The 20,558-nt window shown below is 56.9% G+C and overlaps 1 protein-coding gene across 3 annotated transcripts in view; it reads left to right on the top strand.

Moving 5' to 3' along the window:
• Nucleotides 1-19,116, top strand: part of CERS4 (ceramide synthase 4) — a 33,214-nt gene extending 14,098 nt beyond the window's left edge. For 2 of the 3 annotated variants that reach the window (XM_032394694.1, XM_032394695.1), the window contains exons 2-11: nucleotides 10,083-10,256; nucleotides 13,104-13,221; nucleotides 13,889-14,007; nucleotides 14,112-14,169; nucleotides 14,450-14,500; nucleotides 14,856-14,948; nucleotides 15,207-15,335; nucleotides 15,671-15,777; nucleotides 17,319-17,475; nucleotides 17,566-19,116. In XM_032394694.1, the coding sequence (XP_032250585.1) occupies nucleotides 10,084-10,256; nucleotides 13,104-13,221; nucleotides 13,889-14,007; nucleotides 14,112-14,169; nucleotides 14,450-14,500; nucleotides 14,856-14,948; nucleotides 15,207-15,335; nucleotides 15,671-15,777; nucleotides 17,319-17,475; nucleotides 17,566-17,742 (1,182 nt within the window). In that variant the 5' untranslated portion in view covers nucleotide 10,083 and the 3' untranslated portion in view covers nucleotides 17,743-19,116. Of the gene's footprint in view, nucleotides 1-8,462; nucleotides 10,257-13,103; nucleotides 13,222-13,888; nucleotides 14,008-14,111; nucleotides 14,170-14,449; nucleotides 14,501-14,855; nucleotides 14,949-15,206; nucleotides 15,336-15,670; nucleotides 15,778-17,318; nucleotides 17,476-17,565 lie in introns of those variants that run through there. The other variant, XM_032394693.1, reaches the window with a different exon arrangement.
• Nucleotides 19,117-20,558: the final 1,442 nt, after the last annotated feature.

Below are 20,558 nucleotides of genomic sequence, written 5' to 3'. Positions count from 1 at the left end.
TCGATTTCAGCTCAGGTCATGATCTCAGGGTCGTGATATCGAGCCCCAGGTCAGGCTCCATGCTGGGCATGGAGCCTGCTTAGGATTCTCTCTCTCCCTCTCCCCCTCACCCCCTTAAAAAAATTTAACTGTCGTAAAATACACATAACATAAAACTTACCATCTTGACCATTTTTAAGTGCACAGTTCAGTATTGATACATTCACATTGTTGTGCATCCCTCTCCAGAACTTTCTCATCTCCCCAATCTGAGACTCTGTCCCCATGCAACACTGACTTCCCACCCCCTCCCCCACCCCTGGCGCCCACCATCTACTTCCTGATTCTATGGATGGGGCTCCTCTGGGGACCTCCTGGGAGCGGAATCCTACAGTGTCTGTCTTGTTGTGACTGGCTTCCTCAATTGAAAGTAATGGCCTCAAGGTCCATCCATGATGTATCTTCCTCTGCCTTTCAGACTATAATGTAAGATTTCTTCATATGGAGTCCTGAGGTTCTGATCCCCAACTGTTGGACATCAAGATTGCAAGTTTTCACTGGAAGGGAGAGAGGGACAGACTCCAAAAGGGCACAGGGAAATCCAGGGAGTGATGGATATGTTCATTATCTTGATTGGGGTGACGATTTCACACGTGTGAACATAGGTCAGAACACATCAAATCATGCACTTTAACCGTGCAGTTTCTTGTATGTCAGGCGTTCCTCAAAAAAGCTGTATTTTTGTTTTTATTCTAATGGCCCAAGTGGGCTCCCCTTATCCCCCACCTGTAAGCTTCATCAGTCCCTGTGCAGGTAACAGTTAGATCCCGCTGCCCCCGCTTGCCTTTGGGACTGAGGACTGCTCCCTTCCCCCTCAAACTCCAAGAGACCTGATCATCTCTCCTTTCTTTTTTTTTTTTTTAAAGATTTTATTTATTTACTTGACAGAGAGAGACACAGCGAGAGAGGGAACACAAGCAGGGGGAATGGGAGAGGGAGAAGCAGGCCCCCCGCGGAGCAGAGAGCCCGATGTGGGGCTCGATCCCAGGACGCTGGGATCATGACCTGAGCCGAAGGCAGACGCCCAACGACTGAGCCACCCAGGCACCCCTCATCTCTCCTTTCTTGGTCTTTGAAACCTCCCTGACTGACCGCCCCCCCAATATACCCACACACCAGGTGATGCCGGGGACCCCAGAGGTCTCTTCCTGGCTCTCACTGTCCAGGGGGACACTCAGAGTCAGCTAGCTCTCTAAGCTCTGGGGCTGAAGAAAGCTCCGAAGAAAGGCGCAGGGGTGGGGCGCGGTGGGGCTGGCAAGGCTGTGGGGAGGGGGCTGTGCTGAGTGTGGGAAAGGCAGAGCAGGCCTCTTAAGGAGGAAATAGAATCTGACCCAGCTCTTGAAAGACAAGTGGGAACTGGCCCACCGAAGCAGGGCATTTCAGGCAGAAGGCAGGCGGATGCAAAGTCCTGGATGTCGGACCAATGGGGGGAGCTCACAGGCGTCCCAGCGCTGGGTGTGGGATAATGCAGGGGTGCAGGGGGTCCGTAGGAGGGAGCAGATGCCATCAGGGGGGCCCGCGGCCAGCCCAAGGCAGCTGCGAGTGATCCTCCTGGCCCCACTGGTGGGTGTTTTCTTTGGGGGCTGGGAGCATTGCCAAGAGGTGGTTCTGAGAAGGTGTAGCCAGGGGAGTGGGAGGGCTGAAGAGCGTGGCCAGTGGACTGGAGATACTGGGAAACCTGGTCCAGCTCCCCTAAGCCCCCGAGCCTGCCCAGGGGCGTAGAAGTTAAGAAATCATGCGCTGAGGGACGCCTGGGTGGCGCAGTCGGTTAAGCCTCTGACTCTTGATTTCGGCTCAGGTTGTGATCTCAGGGTCATGGGATCGAGCCCCGTGTTGGGCTCAGCTCGGAGTCTGCTTGTCCCCTCCCTCTGCTCCCTCCCCCACATGCGCTCACCCTCTCTCTCAAGTAAATAAATAAAATCTTTAAAAAAAGAAATCACGTGCTGAGCAACTGGTGCCCTGAAAACACAGAGAGAAGGTGGGGGAGAACACTCGATAGGTGGAGGCAGGCCCGGGGAGGCTTCACAGGGTCCTGTGAGCCCTGAGCCCACTGGTGGTATAGAGCAGCCCCCTTGCCACCCTGGTGAGATTCCGGTTCCAGCTCTCTCCCTTGCTGGCTGAATGGCCAGCAGCTTCTTGCTTTAAGCCTCAGGCTCCCCAGTTCCGAAGTGGGGTGACAGTGGATCTCCTTCCTGGGGATCGAGCTGACCTTGCCTGTTAAAACAGGTGGTTTCTTTTAAAGTAGGCTCCGCACCCAGCGTGGGGCTTGAGCTCACAGCCCTGAGATCAAGAGTCACATGTTCCACCAACTGGGCCAACCAGGAGAGCCGGTGGGTTGTTTTTTTTTTTTTTTCCTAGAAAGTCTGACCACCTGCAGTGAAGTCCTCACATCCACCCACCTGTCCATGTGTCTATACTACCCATTCATTTATCCACTTAGCAGTTAGTTGGCACCTAATGTTTGTGCCAGGCCCTATCTCAGGATATGGCCGTACCTAAAACAACATTCTGGCCTTCAGGAGTCTTATGTCTTGGGGTGAGGCAGATGAACAAATAATAGATCAAGTAGGACAAGAGGGCTGAAGGAACAAAACAGTGTGAGGAGATGGAATAATACACAGGCTTCTTTGGTAGTGATCTGAGAAGATTTCTCTGAGCTGAGATGTGAGTAATGAGAGCTAGACACAGGGATGTGTAGGGGAACAGCATGTGCAAAGGCCCTGGGGCAAGAATGAGCTTGGTGAGCTGGATACAGCACATACAAAGGCCCTGGGGCAGGAATGAGCTTGGGGAGCTGGACACAGCACATGCAAAGGCCCTGGGGCAGGAATGAGCTTGGTGAATTAGAAGGCCAGAAAGCAGCCATTGCAATAAGTTGAGTTGGTGGGGTGTGGGAGGGTGTATCAACAGAACCAGAGTATGGAGGGCAGAAGTGTGTCTTTTTTTTTTTTAATTTTTCTTATTTTTTAAATTATTTAAAATTTATTTATTTAGAGAGAGGAGAAGGAAAGAGAGAATCTTAAGCAGGCCCCACACCCAGCACAGAGCCTGACACGGGGCTCGATCTCATGACCCTGAGATCATGACCTGGGTGGAAATCAAGAATTGGACACTTAACCAACTGAACCGCCCAGGCGCCCCCGGAAGTGTGTCTAAATTTGAGGGGTCGGGGTATAAGGCAGAGTTCTGCACCTGGGGCCGGGCAGGGAGCACAGCCTATAGGGACTCTGCTCAGAGAGCCCACAGTGCGGGAACCAAGGCTATCTGCAGGGGGCAGCCGGGGCCCGGTGCAGGGGGGGCTGTGGTTATCGCCACACAACCCCCACGTAGCACATCATGTGTTCCCTGCCTGGGCCTCCAGCCACAGCAGTCAGGTGACCCCCGGCAGCAGGCCAGGCTGCAGGAGCGAGAGGGAGGGTGAGTGTGTGTGTGTGTGTGTGTGTGTCCATCCCTGGGCAGCCCAGACATCTGGAGTCTGAATTGATTTCTTTTTTCACAACCCTGGGCAAGTCCTGTATTTCCAGCTAGGTTTAAAATAAAACAAACCTTCTGTGCATAGCCCTGCTCTGCCGGGCCATGCTGGGGGGCATTCCGGAGTTCCAGGGAGCAGTAAGGGTCCAGCCAGCCAGGGGTCAGACCCCCAAGGGGGGACAGGGATCCTCTGCTCATCCTCTCCTCCCCATATCAGCACAAAGCCCTAATCTCTCTCTCCAGGTCTGAGGATATTTTTAGCCACTAAGAAGGATTATCAGAGTCTGGCTCCCAGGAGGCAGGGGCAGGGCTGGGAGGGAGGCCAAAGAGGCTTGAAGACACAGCAGCCTTGCTGGGAGACTAGGGGCAGGGCAGGGGTGATGGGGATTTAGGCTCAGGCTGGTTGGGCTGGACCAGCCACTCACTCATTCGGTGATTCTCCAAATGACCCCTCGGTGGCCCTGGCCAAGCCCAGCCTGAGTTCACCAGCTACAGCTTTAAGGGAAAGCTGCAGAGGTCAGGGAGGTTCTGGGAAGAACCTTCCGGAACCTGCTGCATGCAGGCCAGCACCCCTCCTCCCCAGACTGCCCCTCATCCCAGCTTCCCCTCTCCACTGCTAACAACATGCAAGTCAGTCCTACGTAGCGCTCACTCCACCACCCCGTGTGCAAAGGGTTCCTGTTATCCCATTTCACAGATGAGGGAACAGAGGCACAGAACAGCCTGGTTGCCTGCCTTAGGTTGCTTGCCTGGTAAATGGGTGAGGCAGGAATCACCTCGCTGTGATACCAGTGTGGAGTGTTGGTGAACTGCCCGGCCCCCTGGGCCCCAGACAACAGCCTGGAAAAACAGGCCATCTGGCTGTACCCATTTTTCAGATGGGGCAGCCGGGCCCAGTGTGGCAGAGTCACAGGAAATGAGCAGAGGAGCTGCGGCCCAAAGGAGAAAACTGAAAATTGATGAGGAATGCCACCCTGAGCCTCATTCCTTCCCGTCCCCTGGGAAGGAGGTGTCTGTTGGCGGTCAGGTGGGGAGTGGAAGAGAAGTCTGGGCCTTGCTGGCCATGGATGTCCAGTAACAGCCACACCTGAGCCCCTCCTGTGTGCTAGGAGGGGACAGACAGACAGGTGAGAGAAAGGGTAGGGCTTCCAGGGCTGAGACCTCTGCAGTCAAGGTGGGGTAGTCTGACATGGACGCCAGAAAGGGCTGGGCTTGCTTCGGCTGAGGGGACTGGGGTTCCAGGCTGATCATGCTTCCTTCCTTCTCCACCCCCCACTGTCTCTAAAAAGACTTCATAACTAGCTCCCAACATCACAGTGAGTGAGGCAGGGCTGGGGGAGTGCACTTTAACTAAACCCAAGGTGGAGGCAATCGGGAGGTACCTCCAGGAGGAAGCAACAAATGAACTGGGTTTTGAGGGATGCCTAGGAGTTTGCCAGAGAGACAAGAAAGGTGTGTAAGCCCTCTGGAGACAGAGACCTTGCCTGCTTCCCTCACTGTTTAGTGTCCTCAGCTCCCAACATAGGGCAGTAAATATTCAATGGGCATTCTAGGCAGAAGACAGCACTTGTAAAAGCTGGCTGTGTGAAATCCTATGGTGTGGTGGGAGCAGAAAGTGTCAGGCAGTGAATGGGGGGCTTGGAAGCCGGGACATCGGCGGAGGCCCGAGATTGGAAGATGTCCTCGCTCTTGCGTGTTCCCCCTTGTCTCTGAAGCTCATCACGATTTGCAAGCAGCACAGCGGTGGTGGATCCTCATCTGGGCACCCCTGAGTGAGAGAAGAATATGGGATTGGGGGCCTGGACTCCTGGATACCTGCTTCGGCTCTGGCTGGCTGGGGGCTTTCCTGGGACTCCCAACCCATTTCCATCTGCGCTGAGCGGCAGGGGAGGGAGGTGTGCTGACAGAGTGGGAGGAGGCTGGAGAGGCCGTGCAGTGGGCGTGGCTCCGGTTGGGAGGTGGGAACGCCCCCGCTGGGCATACGCCCTCAGGCCCCAGGGGGTGCTCCAGATCAAGCCAACCTTGCCTGTTAGTGAAGCTAGTTTCTTGTGGAGCAATCAACCACCCAGGCAGAAGTCTCTGCATCCATCTGTCCATTCTGTCTGGGCCGTCTGAGCCTGGTGGGTCTAGACTGGCTATGTCACACACCCTTGACCGTTTGTCAAGCTGCTGCCACAGCTCGTCACCTCGCTGACTGCCGGATGCCCCACGGGCGGGGTCTGCGGGCTGCTCCTTCATCTCCCCTCTCCCTGGGCCATTCCATCCATCCCCATGGACTTGAACGTCAGCCACATGCTGGTTCTGAGACCCAGACTCTTGACAATTTTTCTTTTTTCTGTATTTGACTTGTAATGTTATGATTTATGGTAAGAAATAAAAATTTGGTCTTTGACCCTGGTCTCACACAGAGCTCCTAAAACCCTTGGAATTTCCTGCAATAAGAGTGATCTAGGTGTCTTTTGTTAGGTTAACACGGTGACTTTTGGAAAGCCCCTGGGTCATGGAAGGAGAAGGGCTGGGTGTCAGGGAAGGCAACCATGAATACAGAGTAGAAATTCAGTGCCACCCCCTCCCACCTCCAGGGAGGGGAGAGGGGCTGCAGGCTGATTCATTCATCAATGATCAATGACGTAATCAAGCATGCCTTTGTAATGAAGCCTCCCTGACAACCAGAAGGGTGAGGTTCAGAGAGCTTCCTGGTTGGTGCACGCGTGGAAATTTGGGGAGAGTAGTGCGTGTGGAGGTGGGCGCCCCTCCCCTACACCTTGCTCTTCCATCCGGCTATTCCTGAGTTGTGTCCTTTTGTAATGAAATGGTGATCTAGTAAGTAAAATGTCTCTCTGAGTTCTGTGAGCCACTCCAGCAAATTACTCAAACCCCCCAGGAGGGGTTCCGGGGATCCTTTGATTTATAGCCAGTTGGTCAGAAGCACAGGTGACAATTTAATTTAGACACACTTGGCGGCTGAAGTTGGGGGGACAGTCTCTGTAGGACTGAGCCCTTACCCTGTGGGATCTGATGCTGTCTCCAGGTAGGGTGTCAGAACTCAGTTGAGTTGCAGGACAGCCAACTGGCGTCACGGGGTGGGGGACAAGCCCACATGGTGGAATTGGAATCAGAATTGTAGACTTGTAAAGTGCAGGCATTTTAATTGGCACGAGTAAAGGGCCCACATCACTGATGCATAACTCAGTGAATTTTCTCAACCAGAAGAGCACCCGGATCAGAAGACAGAACATGCCAGCCTTAGGCAGCCCCACAGGGCCCCTCTGGTCACTGCCTGTCCCCAGGGCAGCCACCTGTCCGATGCCCAGCAATGTGTTAGGCAGAATAATGCCCCCTAAAGATGTCCACGTTCTAATCCTGGAGCTTCGTGTGGCAAAGGGGAATAGAGATTGCTGATCAGCTGACCTTGACATGGGGGCTGACCCCAGATTCCCCAAGTCTTTATTAGAGGGAGGCCGGAGGGTCAGAGAGAGAGATGTTGGCTTTGAAGACAGAAGACGGGACCCTCATCCAAGGAGTGTAAGTGGCCTCTAGAAGCCAGAAAAGGCAGGAACAGATTCTCCCCTGGAGCTCCGGAAGGAGCCCAGCCCTGCCCAGCCTTGCGTTCAGCCCAGCAAGCCGCATCTCCTGAGCCCCAGAATTGAGAGAGAGTACGTCTGCATCGTTTGAAGCCGCCGAGTTAGTGGTACCCTGGGACAGTGGCCACGGGACACTGATGCTGGCATCCTCGGTTGGTTTTGCCTGCTGTTGAACTTGGTGAAAATGGAATCCTGTGTGTGTACGTCTCTTCCTCTGGCTCCTGTCTGGAGGGTGTTCAGTTATTGGGGGCTCTGCCTCCAAAATGTCTCTGCAGGGGCGCCTGGTGGGTTCAGTCGGAAGATCGTGCAGCTCTTGATCTCGGGGTCATGAGTTCGAGCCCCATGTTGGGTGTAGAGATTACTTAAAAATAAATAAACAAACAAACTTAAAAAAATAGTCTCTGGAAACCTGCTCCTCCTCTCCACCCCCTTCCGGTGGATAGCACCTCCTTCTGGCCTCCAAAAGGCCACTTCCCACGAGGCCTCCAAAAGGCCACTTCCCACGAGGCCTCCAAAAGGCCACTTCCCACGAGGCCTCCAAAAGGCCACTTCCCACGAGGCCGCCAACCCCCCATGGCTTGTGTTCTTACCTAAAATAAAACCAAGGGCAACAGAACCCTCAGACTGCACGGGTGGGAGTGGAAAATGGTACAACCACCCCAGAAAACAGTTGGGCCATTGCTTATGAAGTCGGACAGGCAGCTTCCCTGTGATCCAGCCATCCCACCCCTGGGGGTTGACCAGGGAGACATGTATGCTCCTAACAGCTTTGCTCATAATCACCCCAAACGGAAAGCATCCCAGTTACCCATCAACAAGCAAATGATATGTATCCACGATTCAGTAGAAAAAAAAGCTACCAATAGATGCTATGACATGGATGAATCTCAAAACCATTACACGGAGCGAAAGAAGCCAGACGCAAAGATGGAGTGTGTGATTCCGTTTCTATGAAGTTCTAGCACAGACGGGACGAATGCATGATGGAAACAAAAATTGGGACAGAGGTGACCTTTGGACGGGGGAGATGGAGATTGACTGGAGAGGGGCATGAGAGCTTTGCGGAGGGACGGGAATATCCGTGGTTGGAGGCTGCGTCATGCAGGTACCTGTATTTGTCCGAACTCAGCGACTGTACACTTAAGGATTTATGCATTTCGCTCTAGTAAATTTTATCTTCAAAGAAAAAAAAACCATTAGCAAACACTGAAGCCTAGCTAATGATCTGCATGCTGAAATATTTAGGGGTGATGCAGCTTGATGTCTGCTGCTTATTTTAAAATGCATCCGGAAAAATAAGATGGCCTGATTGGGGGGAAGGAGGGGGGCGGATGGGCGGGGGAAGGAGGGGGGCGGATGGGTGGGGGAAGGAGGGGGGCGGATGGATGCACTGACAGACATGAAATAGAGCAGGTAGAGCAAAATGTGGACGGTAGAATCTAGTGGTGGGTTCTGGGAGTTCACTGTAAATTCTTTCAACTTTCCTTTAGGTTTGAAATTTTTCATCACAAATGTTGGGGGAAGTCATCCCAACTCCTCCCTGAAGCCCACAGGCCCTGCATGACCTGCCCCTGTCCCCCTCCCTGCCTTCCCCGCCTCACTCTCTCCCCCTCATTCATTCCGCTCCAGCCACAGGGGCCTCTTGCTGTTCCCCCAACACTCTGAGCTCGGTTCTGCCTCAGGGCCTTTGCACCTGCTGCTGCTTTCTCTGAAAGTCCCTCCCTACCACCACTACTCTCTTCTGCATAAACCCAGGCCCTCCTCATCTCTGGGTCTCCACTGAGATGGTATCTCCTCAGGCTTTCATTGGTCACCTCATTTAAAATCATGGTACCCTGCTCATTTTCAAGCAGCCCCATCACACGGTCCTATCTCATTTATGAATCTGTGTACTTGTGTGTTGGCTGACCCCCCTGCTGGGCTGAGAGCTCCACGGGGACAGGAATGGGTCTGCTTTTTTCTCCGCTGTGTCCCCAACACCTAGCCGCATGCTGGCATGAACAAGTCAGTCAGAGAACAGAGGGACAGCTGGGTGGGCAGATGGATGGACGGACAGACAGATGGGTGGATGGACAGATGGGTAGATGGACAAGGTGGGCAGGCGGATGGATGAACAGATGACTGGATGGTTGGATGGACAGATGGATGACTGGTCGGTGGGTTGGTTGGTGGTTGGAGGGACAGATGGATGGACAGACAATGAGTGGATGGACAGACAGGTAGATCAACAGATAAGAAGGCGGATGGATGGATGGATGGATGGATGGGATGGGATGGACGGACATAATGATGAACAAACATCCCAAGTGGGGACCGGTGTGGGGGTCTGGGCACTTGTCTTAAGATCTCGGAAAAGGGCAGAGCTGCTTGGGCTCCTCAAGATGGCTGCTGGAAAGCCTTCTCAGGGGAAGGAAAGCTCACCTGATTACCGCTCCAGTGACCTGGCGAGCACGTCATCACTAGGCACGCTTGCCCGGCCGCAGCCCAGCCTCATAGCAAGCGAGGCTGCCGACGTTCACACCTGGAAGGATGCTCAGGAAGCGAACTGCAGATTTCCTCAACTGGTCATCTTTGGGCTGCATTGGAGGCACTTTCCCACATGGCGGGAGACCTTCCTGGACATTTGAGAACTCGACTTTATGACCCCAGTCAGCCAGTCCCCTGACTTCTGGCCACCTCTTTTGCACCTGTGAAGTGCAAAGTAATAACCCTTTTCATGAGGTGTGTTTTCAGGGCTAGCAGGCACCCGGGGAAGCACTTGGTGTTGTCAGGCTGGGCTGACAGGTGGGCTACTGCCCCTGTTTGACAAATGAACTTGAGATTCAGAGCGGTCAGGTCACTTGCCTGAGGGCACTCAGCCCAAGTCCCTCCTTAACCCAGGCTGTAATAAACTCAAGGTTGCTGGGCATCCGGGGGGCAGGCGGTGAGGATGGGGTGGTGGGCCCTCCCGCGAGCCGCGCTCCCGTTAACTGGACCATGTGCCCACAGGATGTGGTCCAGCCTCAGTGAATGGTTTTGGCAGGAGAGGCTGTGGCTGCCACCCAACAACTCGTGGGCTGCCCTGGAGGACCGGGATGGCCTGGTCTACGCCCACCCCCGGGATATGCTGGCAGCCCTGCCCCTGGCGCTGGCTCTGGTGGTCATGCGCTTCTTCTTCGAGAGGTGAGTGTCCGCCTCTCGGCGGTGCCCGGCCCCGCTGTCGCTCCCCTGTGCGCAGTGCTCACCCTGGCCATCCGTCCTGTGTGGTTTTCGTCCTAATGCATCCTGGATGGAGCCTGGCTTGGAGCCTGTGCCTTTCCCGGCTCCACCTTGCCCCTAGCCGCCACCGCCCACACTCTTCCAGCCTCTGAGGGGCTGGTTTGCTGTTACCACGGCGGCCTGCCGCTTGGGTCTGGGCGTGCCGGCGTCGTCAGCAAATGGGGGGAGGCCCCGGAGGGCGTGTTCTTGCTTTGCTGACCAAGCATGGGTCTGCAGAGGCCAGTCAGCAAGCAAAGAAACTTTTTTTTTTCTTTTTAAGATTTTATTTATTTGAGAGAGAGAGATCACCAGCAACGGGGGGGTGGGGGGGGATGGGTAGAGGGAGAAGCAGAAGCAGACTCCCCGCTGAGCAGGAAGCCCAATGCGATGGGGAGGGGGCTCCATCTCAGGACCCTGAGATCATGATCTGAGCCGAAGGCAGATGCTTAACCGCTTAACCAAAGCAAAGAGCAAAGAAATTCTTGCCCACTCCCTCCTGCCTCTCTCCTATAGGCAAGGTGACCCTCAACCTCACCATCCCCCCTCAGCCCCCACAAACCCCCACCCCCCACAACCCCCAGCTCACCCCACCATCCCTCCCTCACCCCCCCACCTCACTCCCCCTGCCATCCTTCCATCAGCCCCCTACTATCCCTCTCTCACCCCCCACCTCACCCTCTCCACCCCTCCCTCCTGGCTCCTAACACCTTCCCTCCTCCCTTTGTAGCCAAAGGAAGGAGCAAAAGCACTCTGGCCTCCCCTTTTGTGCCTGAACTAGCCCTGCCTCCCCTTCCCCTGTCCCCATCCCCCGCCCCTTGCAGCCTGGTGCTGCCCCCCCCCCCCGAATATATGTCACCACCACCCACCACAGGTTCCCAGCAACCTGATTGCCAAACCCTGTAGATTTTCAGTCATTTCTCATGGGACCCAGACACTGCTTCAAACTGGGTCTCCTCCTCTTTCCCTGGCTGGCTGTCTCCTGGGCGAGAACATCTCGAGAACATCTCTCCTGGCGTCCCTTCCCTGGGTCCCAGGTAGCCCCACCCTTCCCACCTGACCAGCCCTGTAGTCAAAGCTTTCAGACCTGCCCTGCCAGGCCCCTTTGCTGCTGGCCCCCCATGATCGGCCACCCCTGCAAGGTTCCCCCTCCCGCCTCCCTCCCTCCCCACGCCCTCCGCAGGTCCACTACCTCTTATGCGGCCACCTGGCCTTTGCACTCACCCCTCTGCAGTTCCTTCAAGGCTGGGTTGCAGGAAGCCCACAGGGCCCCTCTGCTGTCCCTCCCCCACTCCCCAGAGCCCTTCGCCCCCTTCAGCCTCCGCTTTGGGTCCCTGGCTTTGTCCTGCCCTGACCACAGGGACACAGGAGCATTCTGCATCTTGCTTTGTCTCTCCGGTTCCTGAGGAGCTTCCTGGTGTCTGGGCTCCCTGGATACAGCCTGGACCCCGGGGGGACCCAAGGAATACCCACTGAGGTTGTATTTATTTAACAGATACCCTCTAAGCGCCTACTCTGTGCCCACCATTGTTCTGAGCAGCTTATGCGTCTTAGCTCTCGGGGCAACCCCGTGAGGTGGTACTATTATCCCCATTTTACAGACTAGGAAATGGAGGCCCAGAGGTCAAGGGAGGCCTGTGGTCACACAGACCGTAGGTCATCTGGGACTGAGGCTTCGCCTGAGGGATTCTAAAAGGCTCAAGTCAGCCAGGCTTTGAAGGGCGAGTCGCCAGCTTTCCTGCGGGGGGGGGGGGGGGGGGGGAGGACGTGAGACTACGCCCAGGTTCACTACTGGAACCTGGAGTGGGGGGTTGTGTATTTAACTAATGGCCTCATCAGAGGTAGGGGGTTGTGTTCACATCCCAGAGGTGTCCTTTCAAAGGGCCATGGGGATGGGATAGCTTTTCCAGGGTCGAAGGCAGAGGTTCTCGCCATTTTTGAAGTAAATCCTGGGCCAGTCTGCTACCCACTCGCTGTGTAACCTTGGGCATCTCTCTGAACTGTCTGGGCCTCAGTTTGCCCATCAGGACAATGGGGACTTTGACAATAGAGCTAAATGAGCCAGCAGCTAATGTGCACTTGGACCCATGCTTGGTAGATGTCAGCACTCAAGAAATGACAGTCCCCTCTTCCCCCACTCCCCATCATGACTGAGTCTGGAAGGAGTTCCTTGCTGAGCTGCTCTGAGCCTCAGGTTCCCCAAATGTTCCCCAAACATCCCCCCTCAGCCCCCACAAATCCCCATCCCCCACAACCCCCAGCTCACCCCACCATCCCTCCCTCACCCCCCCACCTCACTCCCCCTGCCGTCCTTCCATCAGCCCCCTACTATCCCTCTCTGATGTTTGGTGGGTATGAAGTTCCGGGAGGCGGGGTCTAGTGGGACGTATGATGACTGGCCAGGGACCAGGCCCCTCCACATGTCCACACTGGGAGAAGGGAGGCCCGAGTGGAGGCCTGAGTGGGAGTGCCCCTGCTCCTTTCTGCCTGTGGGGACCCCCCCAGCCTGGCAGGAGACAGACAAGGACCCGGACCACCATGAGACAAGCAGTGAGGGGTCTCTCCTTCCTGTTTGGAACTGAGTGGAGCTGCCTGAGACCCCGAAAACTAACCTCCACATCCCCACCCTGAAGACTGGCCGCCCAGCTGCCTTTCTTAGGTTTGGTCCCAGTGCAGCGGCCAGGCTACCCCTCCAGGCTCCCAGTGTGTGACCTGGCCCCTCTGAGCCTCAGTTTCCCCACCTGGATTGACAGGTTCTGTCTCCCCTGCACCCAGATTTGTTGGCATGCCCCTGAGCCGGTTGCTAGGTGTGCGCAATCATGCCAGGAGGCTGGTGAAGCCCAATGCCACTCTGGAGAAGTACTTCCTCACAGAAGGGTGGAAGCCCAAGGAGGTGAGAGCCCCCCGATGCCCCTCTCCATCCCCGTCGGCCTGCAGGGGGGGGGGGGCGTGTGGATGGGGCCTGGGAGTGGGATGGGGCCTGTTGTCAGGAACAGGGAAAGCCCAGGGCAGCCTCTGTGCCCCCACAGCGCTCCTACCCCCACTCCACCAGCCAGCCCAGCTGTCCCAGTGGGCAGATCCTGCGCCTGGGGGGGTGGGGAGCAGGTCTCTGCTGAGCTGGTGAGAGAGGAAGGCCTGACTGCTGGGGGTTGGGGGGCGTCGACCACAGCAGACCTGTACTGTACTGTGGCTCTCGGTAGAGGGGACCTTCCCCCTCCGTGGTCACCCTCCCTCTGCAGGTAGGGGTGGAAGGCAAGGTCTCAACTACCTGCCTGGGGCGGGGGTAAGACCTGACTCTTCTGGAAGGGTATAGGAAAACCTCTAGGGGGTCTGCCCCACCCCCAGCCGCTTTTAGTCCCAGTCCCCATCAGCCACCTGCCTCTCCTGTGAGCAGGGCTGATTTTCATACTGCCTGTTTTGGGGGGACCCCCCCCATGTCCATAGGCAGACAATCCCACAGGCGAGGTCTAGGGTAGGGGGAAGCACAGCTGGGTCTCATCTGTCCTGGGACATGGACGGGAAGCCTCCTCTGTGACTCCCCCCGCATCACCTCTCCCCAGCCCCAGATGGCCCTCCTGGCGGCCCAGTGTGGCCTCACACTGCAGCAGACCCAGCGCTGGTTCCGGAGGCGCCGGAACCAGGACCGGCCCTGCCTGACCAAGAAGTTCTGCGAGGCCAGGTAAGCCCGGGGTGGGGCTGAGGCGGGGACTCCGGGGGTGCGGGGCGGGGGGGTGGAGCCCGGGCCTCCGGTGGCTGCCTCATGGGCTCCCTCCCCATCTGCAGCTGGAGGTTTGCTTTCTACCTGTGCTCCTTCTTTGGTGGCTTGTCCATCCTCTACCACGTGAGTGTTCCCGGCCGCTTGCCTGCCCCGCCACCCAACCCACAAGCCCTTGCGGTGCACTGGGCCTGGACTGGGGGGTGCGGAGGGGTTCGGGCAGAGGGAGCCCGTGCAAAAGCGTCCGCTCAGGTGCCTTTTGAGGACACGCTGTGCACGGGAGCTGGGGGTCCGCAGCCCACAGCTCTGGGTCTAGAATGAGAGCAGGCCTGGGGAGGGCCCCCCCGGGGGGGTAGAGCGCTGGGCTCTGACCTCTGGGCAGCCTCAGACTCCCGTGTCCCTGCAGGAGTCATGGCTGTGGACACCGGCAATGTGCTGGGACAGTTACCCAAATCAGGTGAGTGGCAGGTGGAGCTCGGAGACTGGGGGTGGGGGGTGGGGTGGTTAGAGTTCCTTCAGCCGCGGGCGGGAGAGCCAACCCCGGACATCACACGACTCCCCTTCGAGTTCCACTCTGTATTTTTGCCTCCCCTGCGGAATGGGGAGGGGCTAGACACCGGGAACCTCCGAGCAGGAGCTGCTGCAAAACCATTGCCCTTGACTACCTCCGGGGACGGGGAGCTTACACCTTCTTCACTCATGGGGATTCAAGGGTCCTGCTTCTGAGCAAGCGAGGAGGGCCCTGAGCCATGCCCCGCCACCCCCGAGCCTCGACCCCCCCCACACAGCTAACCTTGCCCCACGCCCCACAGCCCCTGAAACCGGCCCTGTACTATTGGTACCTCCTGGAGCTGAGTTTCTACGTCTCACTGCTGATCACGCTGCCTTTTGATGTCAAGCGTAAGGTGAGGCTGGGCCGAGAATCTGGCTGGGAAGTGATGCTGGGGGTGGGGGGCGGGGAGGTTGTGATCCAATCACGCATAGGGAGGGATGGCCTCACCCCCTACCCTGAGACCCCCCCTCTGGTGCCTCAGGCGGGAGGACCCGCAGTCCACAAGGTACAGATGCCTGCCAGCCAGCCAGCCCCCAGAGAGGGCCTGCCCCCAGCCCGGTGGGGTGCCCCCCCCAGACTCATCCCTGCTCCGACCCACCGTCTCCCGCAGGATTTCAAGGAGCAGGTGGCACACCACTTCGTGACCATCCTCCTGATCGTGTTCTCCTACAGCGCAAACCTGCTGCGCATCGGGTCCCTGGTGCTGCTGCTGCATGACGCCTCCGACTCCCTCCTGGAGGTGGGCCTGGCCCAGCCTGACCCCGCCCCCAGCCCCACCCTCCCAGCCTGACCCTCCCCCCCCAGCCCCATCCTCCCAGCCCCATCTCCCAGCCTTCCCGGGAGGGGAGACCCCACCCCACCCCGCCTCCCCGGCCGTGAGACCACGCCCCCTTCTGGCTTCCAGAGAAATGAAGCTTCTCACACTCCCGGAGACACACACTTCACCTTTCTAGACAGTTCCTGGAGAGGAAGCCCTGCCCTTTCCCAGCACCCTCCTTCTCACCTATTCGCCCCTTCCCCCCCCTCCCTCGCCACCGTTGACCTGAGGCCATTTCTCTCTGCCGCCCTCCCCAGGCCGGTAAGATGTTCAATTACACGAACAGGCGGAAAGTGTGCGACGCCTTCTTCATCATCTTCTCCTTGGTCTTCTTCTATACTCGCCTCGTGCTCTTCCCTACGCAGTGAGTCTGCCTTCCCGCTGGTTGGGGAGCAGGGAGGGAGGGCATGTCTGAGATCCAGGCCTGCCTCACCCTCAGTTTCCTGACCCATGGTGTTGGGGGTGTTGGCTGGGAGGCTTCCAGGAGAAGGCAAGGAAAGGTGTTCCTGGCACTGGGCACAGCATTCTGGGCTCAATCATTCTCCCCTGTGCCTGGAACATGGAGGAGGAGGCAGGGTTGGGCACCCACTCACTAAAGTCTTTGCCCAGTCTGTTTGCTGATGAGGGAGCAACATGAAGATACCTGCTCAAGTGGAGCTGACGTGGCGTGGGTGGGGACTATAATAAATAAGGCAAACAAGTAGAATATAAAGCATGAGAAAGTGATGTGCTAAAGAGAAAATGAGGTCGGGAAGGGCACAGGAAGTGTGTAGGTAGTTGGAATTAGGCTGGTCAGGGAAGACGTCACTGATGGCATTCATACAGAGAGACTGGAGAGAGAAAACCTATACTGATCATAGGCGAAGAGTGGTCCAAGCAGCAAGCACAGCATGTGCAAAGGCCCTGGGGCAGGACTGGGCCTGCTGTGGAGGTACCGCAAGGAGGCCCATGTGGCTGGAGCAGAGTGAGCGAGGGGGAGACAGGGAAGAAGGGACAGACCGGGCAGGTCATTCCGGGCTTTGGGGGCCTCAGGAAGGACTTAGGCTTTTACCCCAGTGAGGAGGGAGCCCTGGAGGGCTGTAGGCAGAAGAGGGACAGACCTGGCTCAGGCTCATAGGCGCCCTCTGGTGGCTGCTGGGGAACAGCTGGTGAGAGGCCTGAGCAGAACTGGGGAGGCCTGGAGAGGTAGAGCCCAGGGGACTGCGCTGGCCCAGGTGAGCCATGGTGGGGCTGGACCACTGCAGGTGACAGAGGTGGGTACACTTGGGGTCACTCGAGGGTCATGAAACAGGCATGAGCTCAGAGTTGCTGCTTGAGGAGCAGGTGCTCAGCTTTGGCTGTGCTGGTTTAAGGGGTCTGTCTAGAACCCCAGGCTTCTAGACAGAGACGCACATGTCCAGAGTTTGCAGCCACAAGACTGGATGGGGTCACTGGGTGACCTGGAGCCCCCGATATTTGCAGGGCAGGGCAGCCTGTGGAGGAGACAGGCATGCGGGTCCCTGAAGGCCCAGGAGGAGAGCATCGGGAAGGGAGGGCCAGCTGCCTGGGCAAGGCCACTGGTGACCGCACAGCCGGGGCGGGGCGGGGCGAAAGCTCACTGCCTGGGGGGCCGGGGGCCAAGGGGGCTCTGAGGAGGGGAGAGAAGGTGTGAAAGAACACGCAGGGGAGCAGCTAGACCACTAAGCATCCCCTTAGGGTTCATGGTCACGAATGGCCAGTCAGCAAGTGTGTGTTCTGACAATTTAATATGACCAGGTGAGAAGGGCACTTAAATGCCCAGCTAAAGAACATCGCTATCCCTCTGGGGGGCAGAGGGGGCCATGGAAGGTGCTGGAACCAGGAGGGTCACACAAGTGAGAGGTCCCGCTGCTGAAGCCCCATCTCCCTCCTGCTCCGTGGCTGTAGGATCCTCTATACCACGTACTACGAGTCCATTGCTGAGTGGAGCCCCTTCTTCGGCTACTACTTCTTCAACGGCCTGCTGATGGTGCTGCAGCTCTTGCACGTGTTCTGGTCTTGCCTCATCCTCCGCATGCTCTACAGCTTCCTGAAGAAGGGCCGGGTAGGGCCGGGGAGGCGTGGCTCGCGTGTGCCCCCTGCAGCCCCCAGGCCCGGCCCGGCCCAAGCCTCACGCCCCCTCCCTGTTCCCCAGATGGAGAAGGACGTCCGCAGCGACGTGGAGGAGTCCGATTCGAGCGATGGGGAGGCGGTCCAGGAGCACCTGCCACTGAAGAACGGTGCGGCTCACAGGCCCGGGGCAGCCCCCGCGGACGGCCCTCGGAGCCGGCTGGGCGGGCGGCTGGCCAACGGGCACACGCCGGCCACATAGCCAGCCGAGGACTGGCCTCGAGGGCCGGCCCCCAGTGCCCCGTGGCTGGGATGTGTGGGGCGCCTGGACCGGTGGCCCTGGGGCCAGCTCTGGAGACAGGGACGGCCCTCACCCGGGGGAGGCGGGGCGAGGGCTAATGATCTCTCTCCAGCCCCTTCCTTCTGCCCGCCCTTCCCTTCTCCCTTCCCTTCCCTTGGGCAGCTGGACAGAGCTGGGGAGGGCGCTCAGCAGGCCGCCCCTGCGGCCTGCCAGAGCCAGCTCCAGGCCGGAAGGAGTCCAATAAAACGAACGGAGCCAAATTCTCTGAGAGCTTATGTCCCTGTTAGAGTTCCTCGTCCATCCCCGGAGGCCCCGAGGGGACTCTAATTACATATCCTACTGATGAGACACTCATCTTCACCCCAAGACACATGCCCACCCCCAGGGGACTCAGCAGGCAGTGCATAGAGACCCCCCCCCCCAGGTGAGTCCCTGGCTCCCAGCCAAGACTAGAGCCAAGCCACCTCTTTCCAACACGGGGCCGCCCTTGGCCAGCCACTCACAGACCCAGCTTAAAGGGGAGAAGGCACTAGGCTCACCCAAGTCAGGCTGGGCAGCCCCTGCTCGAGGCTGGCAGAATCCCAGGGCCTCCGTAGAGACACTGAAATGGGGCCCAGGGGATGAGTTCCAGTGGGCTCCCCTAGGATCAGCCTGGGTGAGGTCACCACCTCTGCAGGAGCTCTGCGGGAAGGTGTTGAGGGTCTGGGAATCACACCACAAGCGCCCCCGCCGTGCAGGGCCAGATGTGCTGCCCCCGGGGGCACCAAAGAGGAGAAGAGGCCTGGGATTGAGAGGTGGCAGAGGACAGGGACATGGGGGAGAGGAAGTGTGTGAAAGGCCAGGTCATTGAGAGCGAGAAAGAAGAGAGAAAGGACCCTAGAGGGGCAGAGGTGGAAGAGGAAGAGGGGGGCTAGGAGGGTGGGGGAAGGGGGAGGAGACCACCAAGCTGGGCCCTGGGGCGGGCAGTGGGGGGCAGGAAGCAGGGCAGGGGTATGGATCTGGTCGTTCTGCTCAGCAAAAGGGACGAGAAAGGCCCTGCTTTGTTGCCCCTGGGAGAGACAACAGGAAGAGGGACTGGAAGGACAGGGAAGGGGGCACAAATAGGAGCTGCAGGTGGCACAGGAACAAGCAAGCACACAGGAGGCGAGAAAGAAGAGACACTGAGGGGTCGGAGAAAGAGGCACCAGGAGAGGAGGCAGCCAGCGTGAGCCGGGCGGGGGGATGGGGAGCTAGAGAGATGTTCAAGACTAGATGGAAAGACCTGGAGGGAAGAGAAAGGAGAGAACAAGAACCAAAGCAGGAGGGGTCCCTGGGTGACTCAGTCGGTTAAGTGGCTGCCTTCGGCTCAGGTCATGATCCCAGGGTCCTGGGATCGAGCCCCTGCATCGGGCTCGAGCCCCTGCATTGGGCTCCCTGCTCAGCGGGGAGCCGTCTTCTCCCTCTCCCGTTCCCCCTGCTTGTGCTCTCCCTCTCTCTGCCAACTAAATAAATAAAATTGTTTAAAAAAAAAAAAGAGAGAAGCAATGTCAATTATCCCTCCGTTTTTAAACATCTGTGAAGAGAGCTGATCTGAGGAGGAGGAGGAGGGAGGAAGGAGGCGGGCAGGTGGTCCACAGGAAGGGTATGAATGGAAGGACGCTTATGCTCACTCAGCATAAGCAGGGGGCAGCTGAAGACTGCAGTGAAATCCCTTTCTCACCAGCTGTCCTGATACAAACACTGTTGGCACCCACTGTTGGGACTGGCATAGAAAAGGGACCAGTCCTGGTGAGTCCCCTGAAGAGGGGAATCTGGCAAGAACCAGAAGTACACACACCTTTCCTCATTATCCCTAGAGACACATCCAGATGTTCTGAGTACACTCAAATCAGCAAGAAACAACAACAGGTCTACAAAAGAAAATAGGACCAAAAGACATGGACATTTATAGCAGAAAAAACAGTCAAGACCAATAAACATGAAAAGACGGATTCAATCTCATTAATGATCAGGGATATGCAAAGCAAGACTAGCAGATACCATTTTAGACCCATTCAATTGGCAAAAAGAAAGAAATTGGACAAAGCAAGTGTTGGAGAAGACAGGGATCAAGAATCTCAATCTATTACAGCGGGGAGTGTGAGTTGGTAAACTGTTTTTGGAAAACCATTCAGCATCATGGAAAATTGTTGACCATTCTACAAGTTTCAAAAGCAACAAAGAAAATGATGTACTGTTTAGGCCAGAACATCTGTCCAGTAGGGCTGTTTCGTTAGGAAGCAGGACATAGAAACAAAGTCAGAACTGTGATGTTACCTTTGACCTTGGGGGGCAGGAGAAGGGGATTCAGGTAGACAGATACACAGCCTCTGTTCTAGCCTTCAGAGTTGCGAAACGTGCTGAGAGATACTCATATTAATAAATGTAACTTAGAAGGGATATGCAGAAAGACAACCTACAGAGTGGGAGGAAATATTTGCAGACCACAGATCTGAAAAGGGCCTAGCACTCAGAATATATAAAGAACTCCTGGAACACTACAACATCAACAAGAAACAAAAGGTGGGCAAAGGATTTGAACTGACATTTTTTTAAGATTTTATTTTTTGGGGCTCCTGGGTGGCTCAGTCGTTAAGCGTCTGCCTTCAGCTCAGGTCATGATCCCAGGGTCCTGGGATTAAGCCCCGCATCGGGCTCCCTGCTCAGCCAGGAGCCTGCTTCTCCCTCTCCCGCTCCCCCTGCTTGCGTTCTCTAGCTGTCTCTCTCTCTGTTGTAAATAAATAAATAAAATCTTCAAA

The sequence above is a fragment of the Phoca vitulina genome, unplaced genomic scaffold, assembly GCF_004348235.1.
Source record: "Phoca vitulina isolate PV1807 unplaced genomic scaffold, GSC_HSeal_1.0 scaffold81, whole genome shotgun sequence".
In the NCBI taxonomy this organism is placed as follows: Eukaryota; Metazoa; Chordata; class Mammalia; order Carnivora; family Phocidae; genus Phoca; species Phoca vitulina.
Note: the sequence above shows the minus strand (reverse complement) of the source record. Positions and strands in the feature narration are given on the sequence as shown.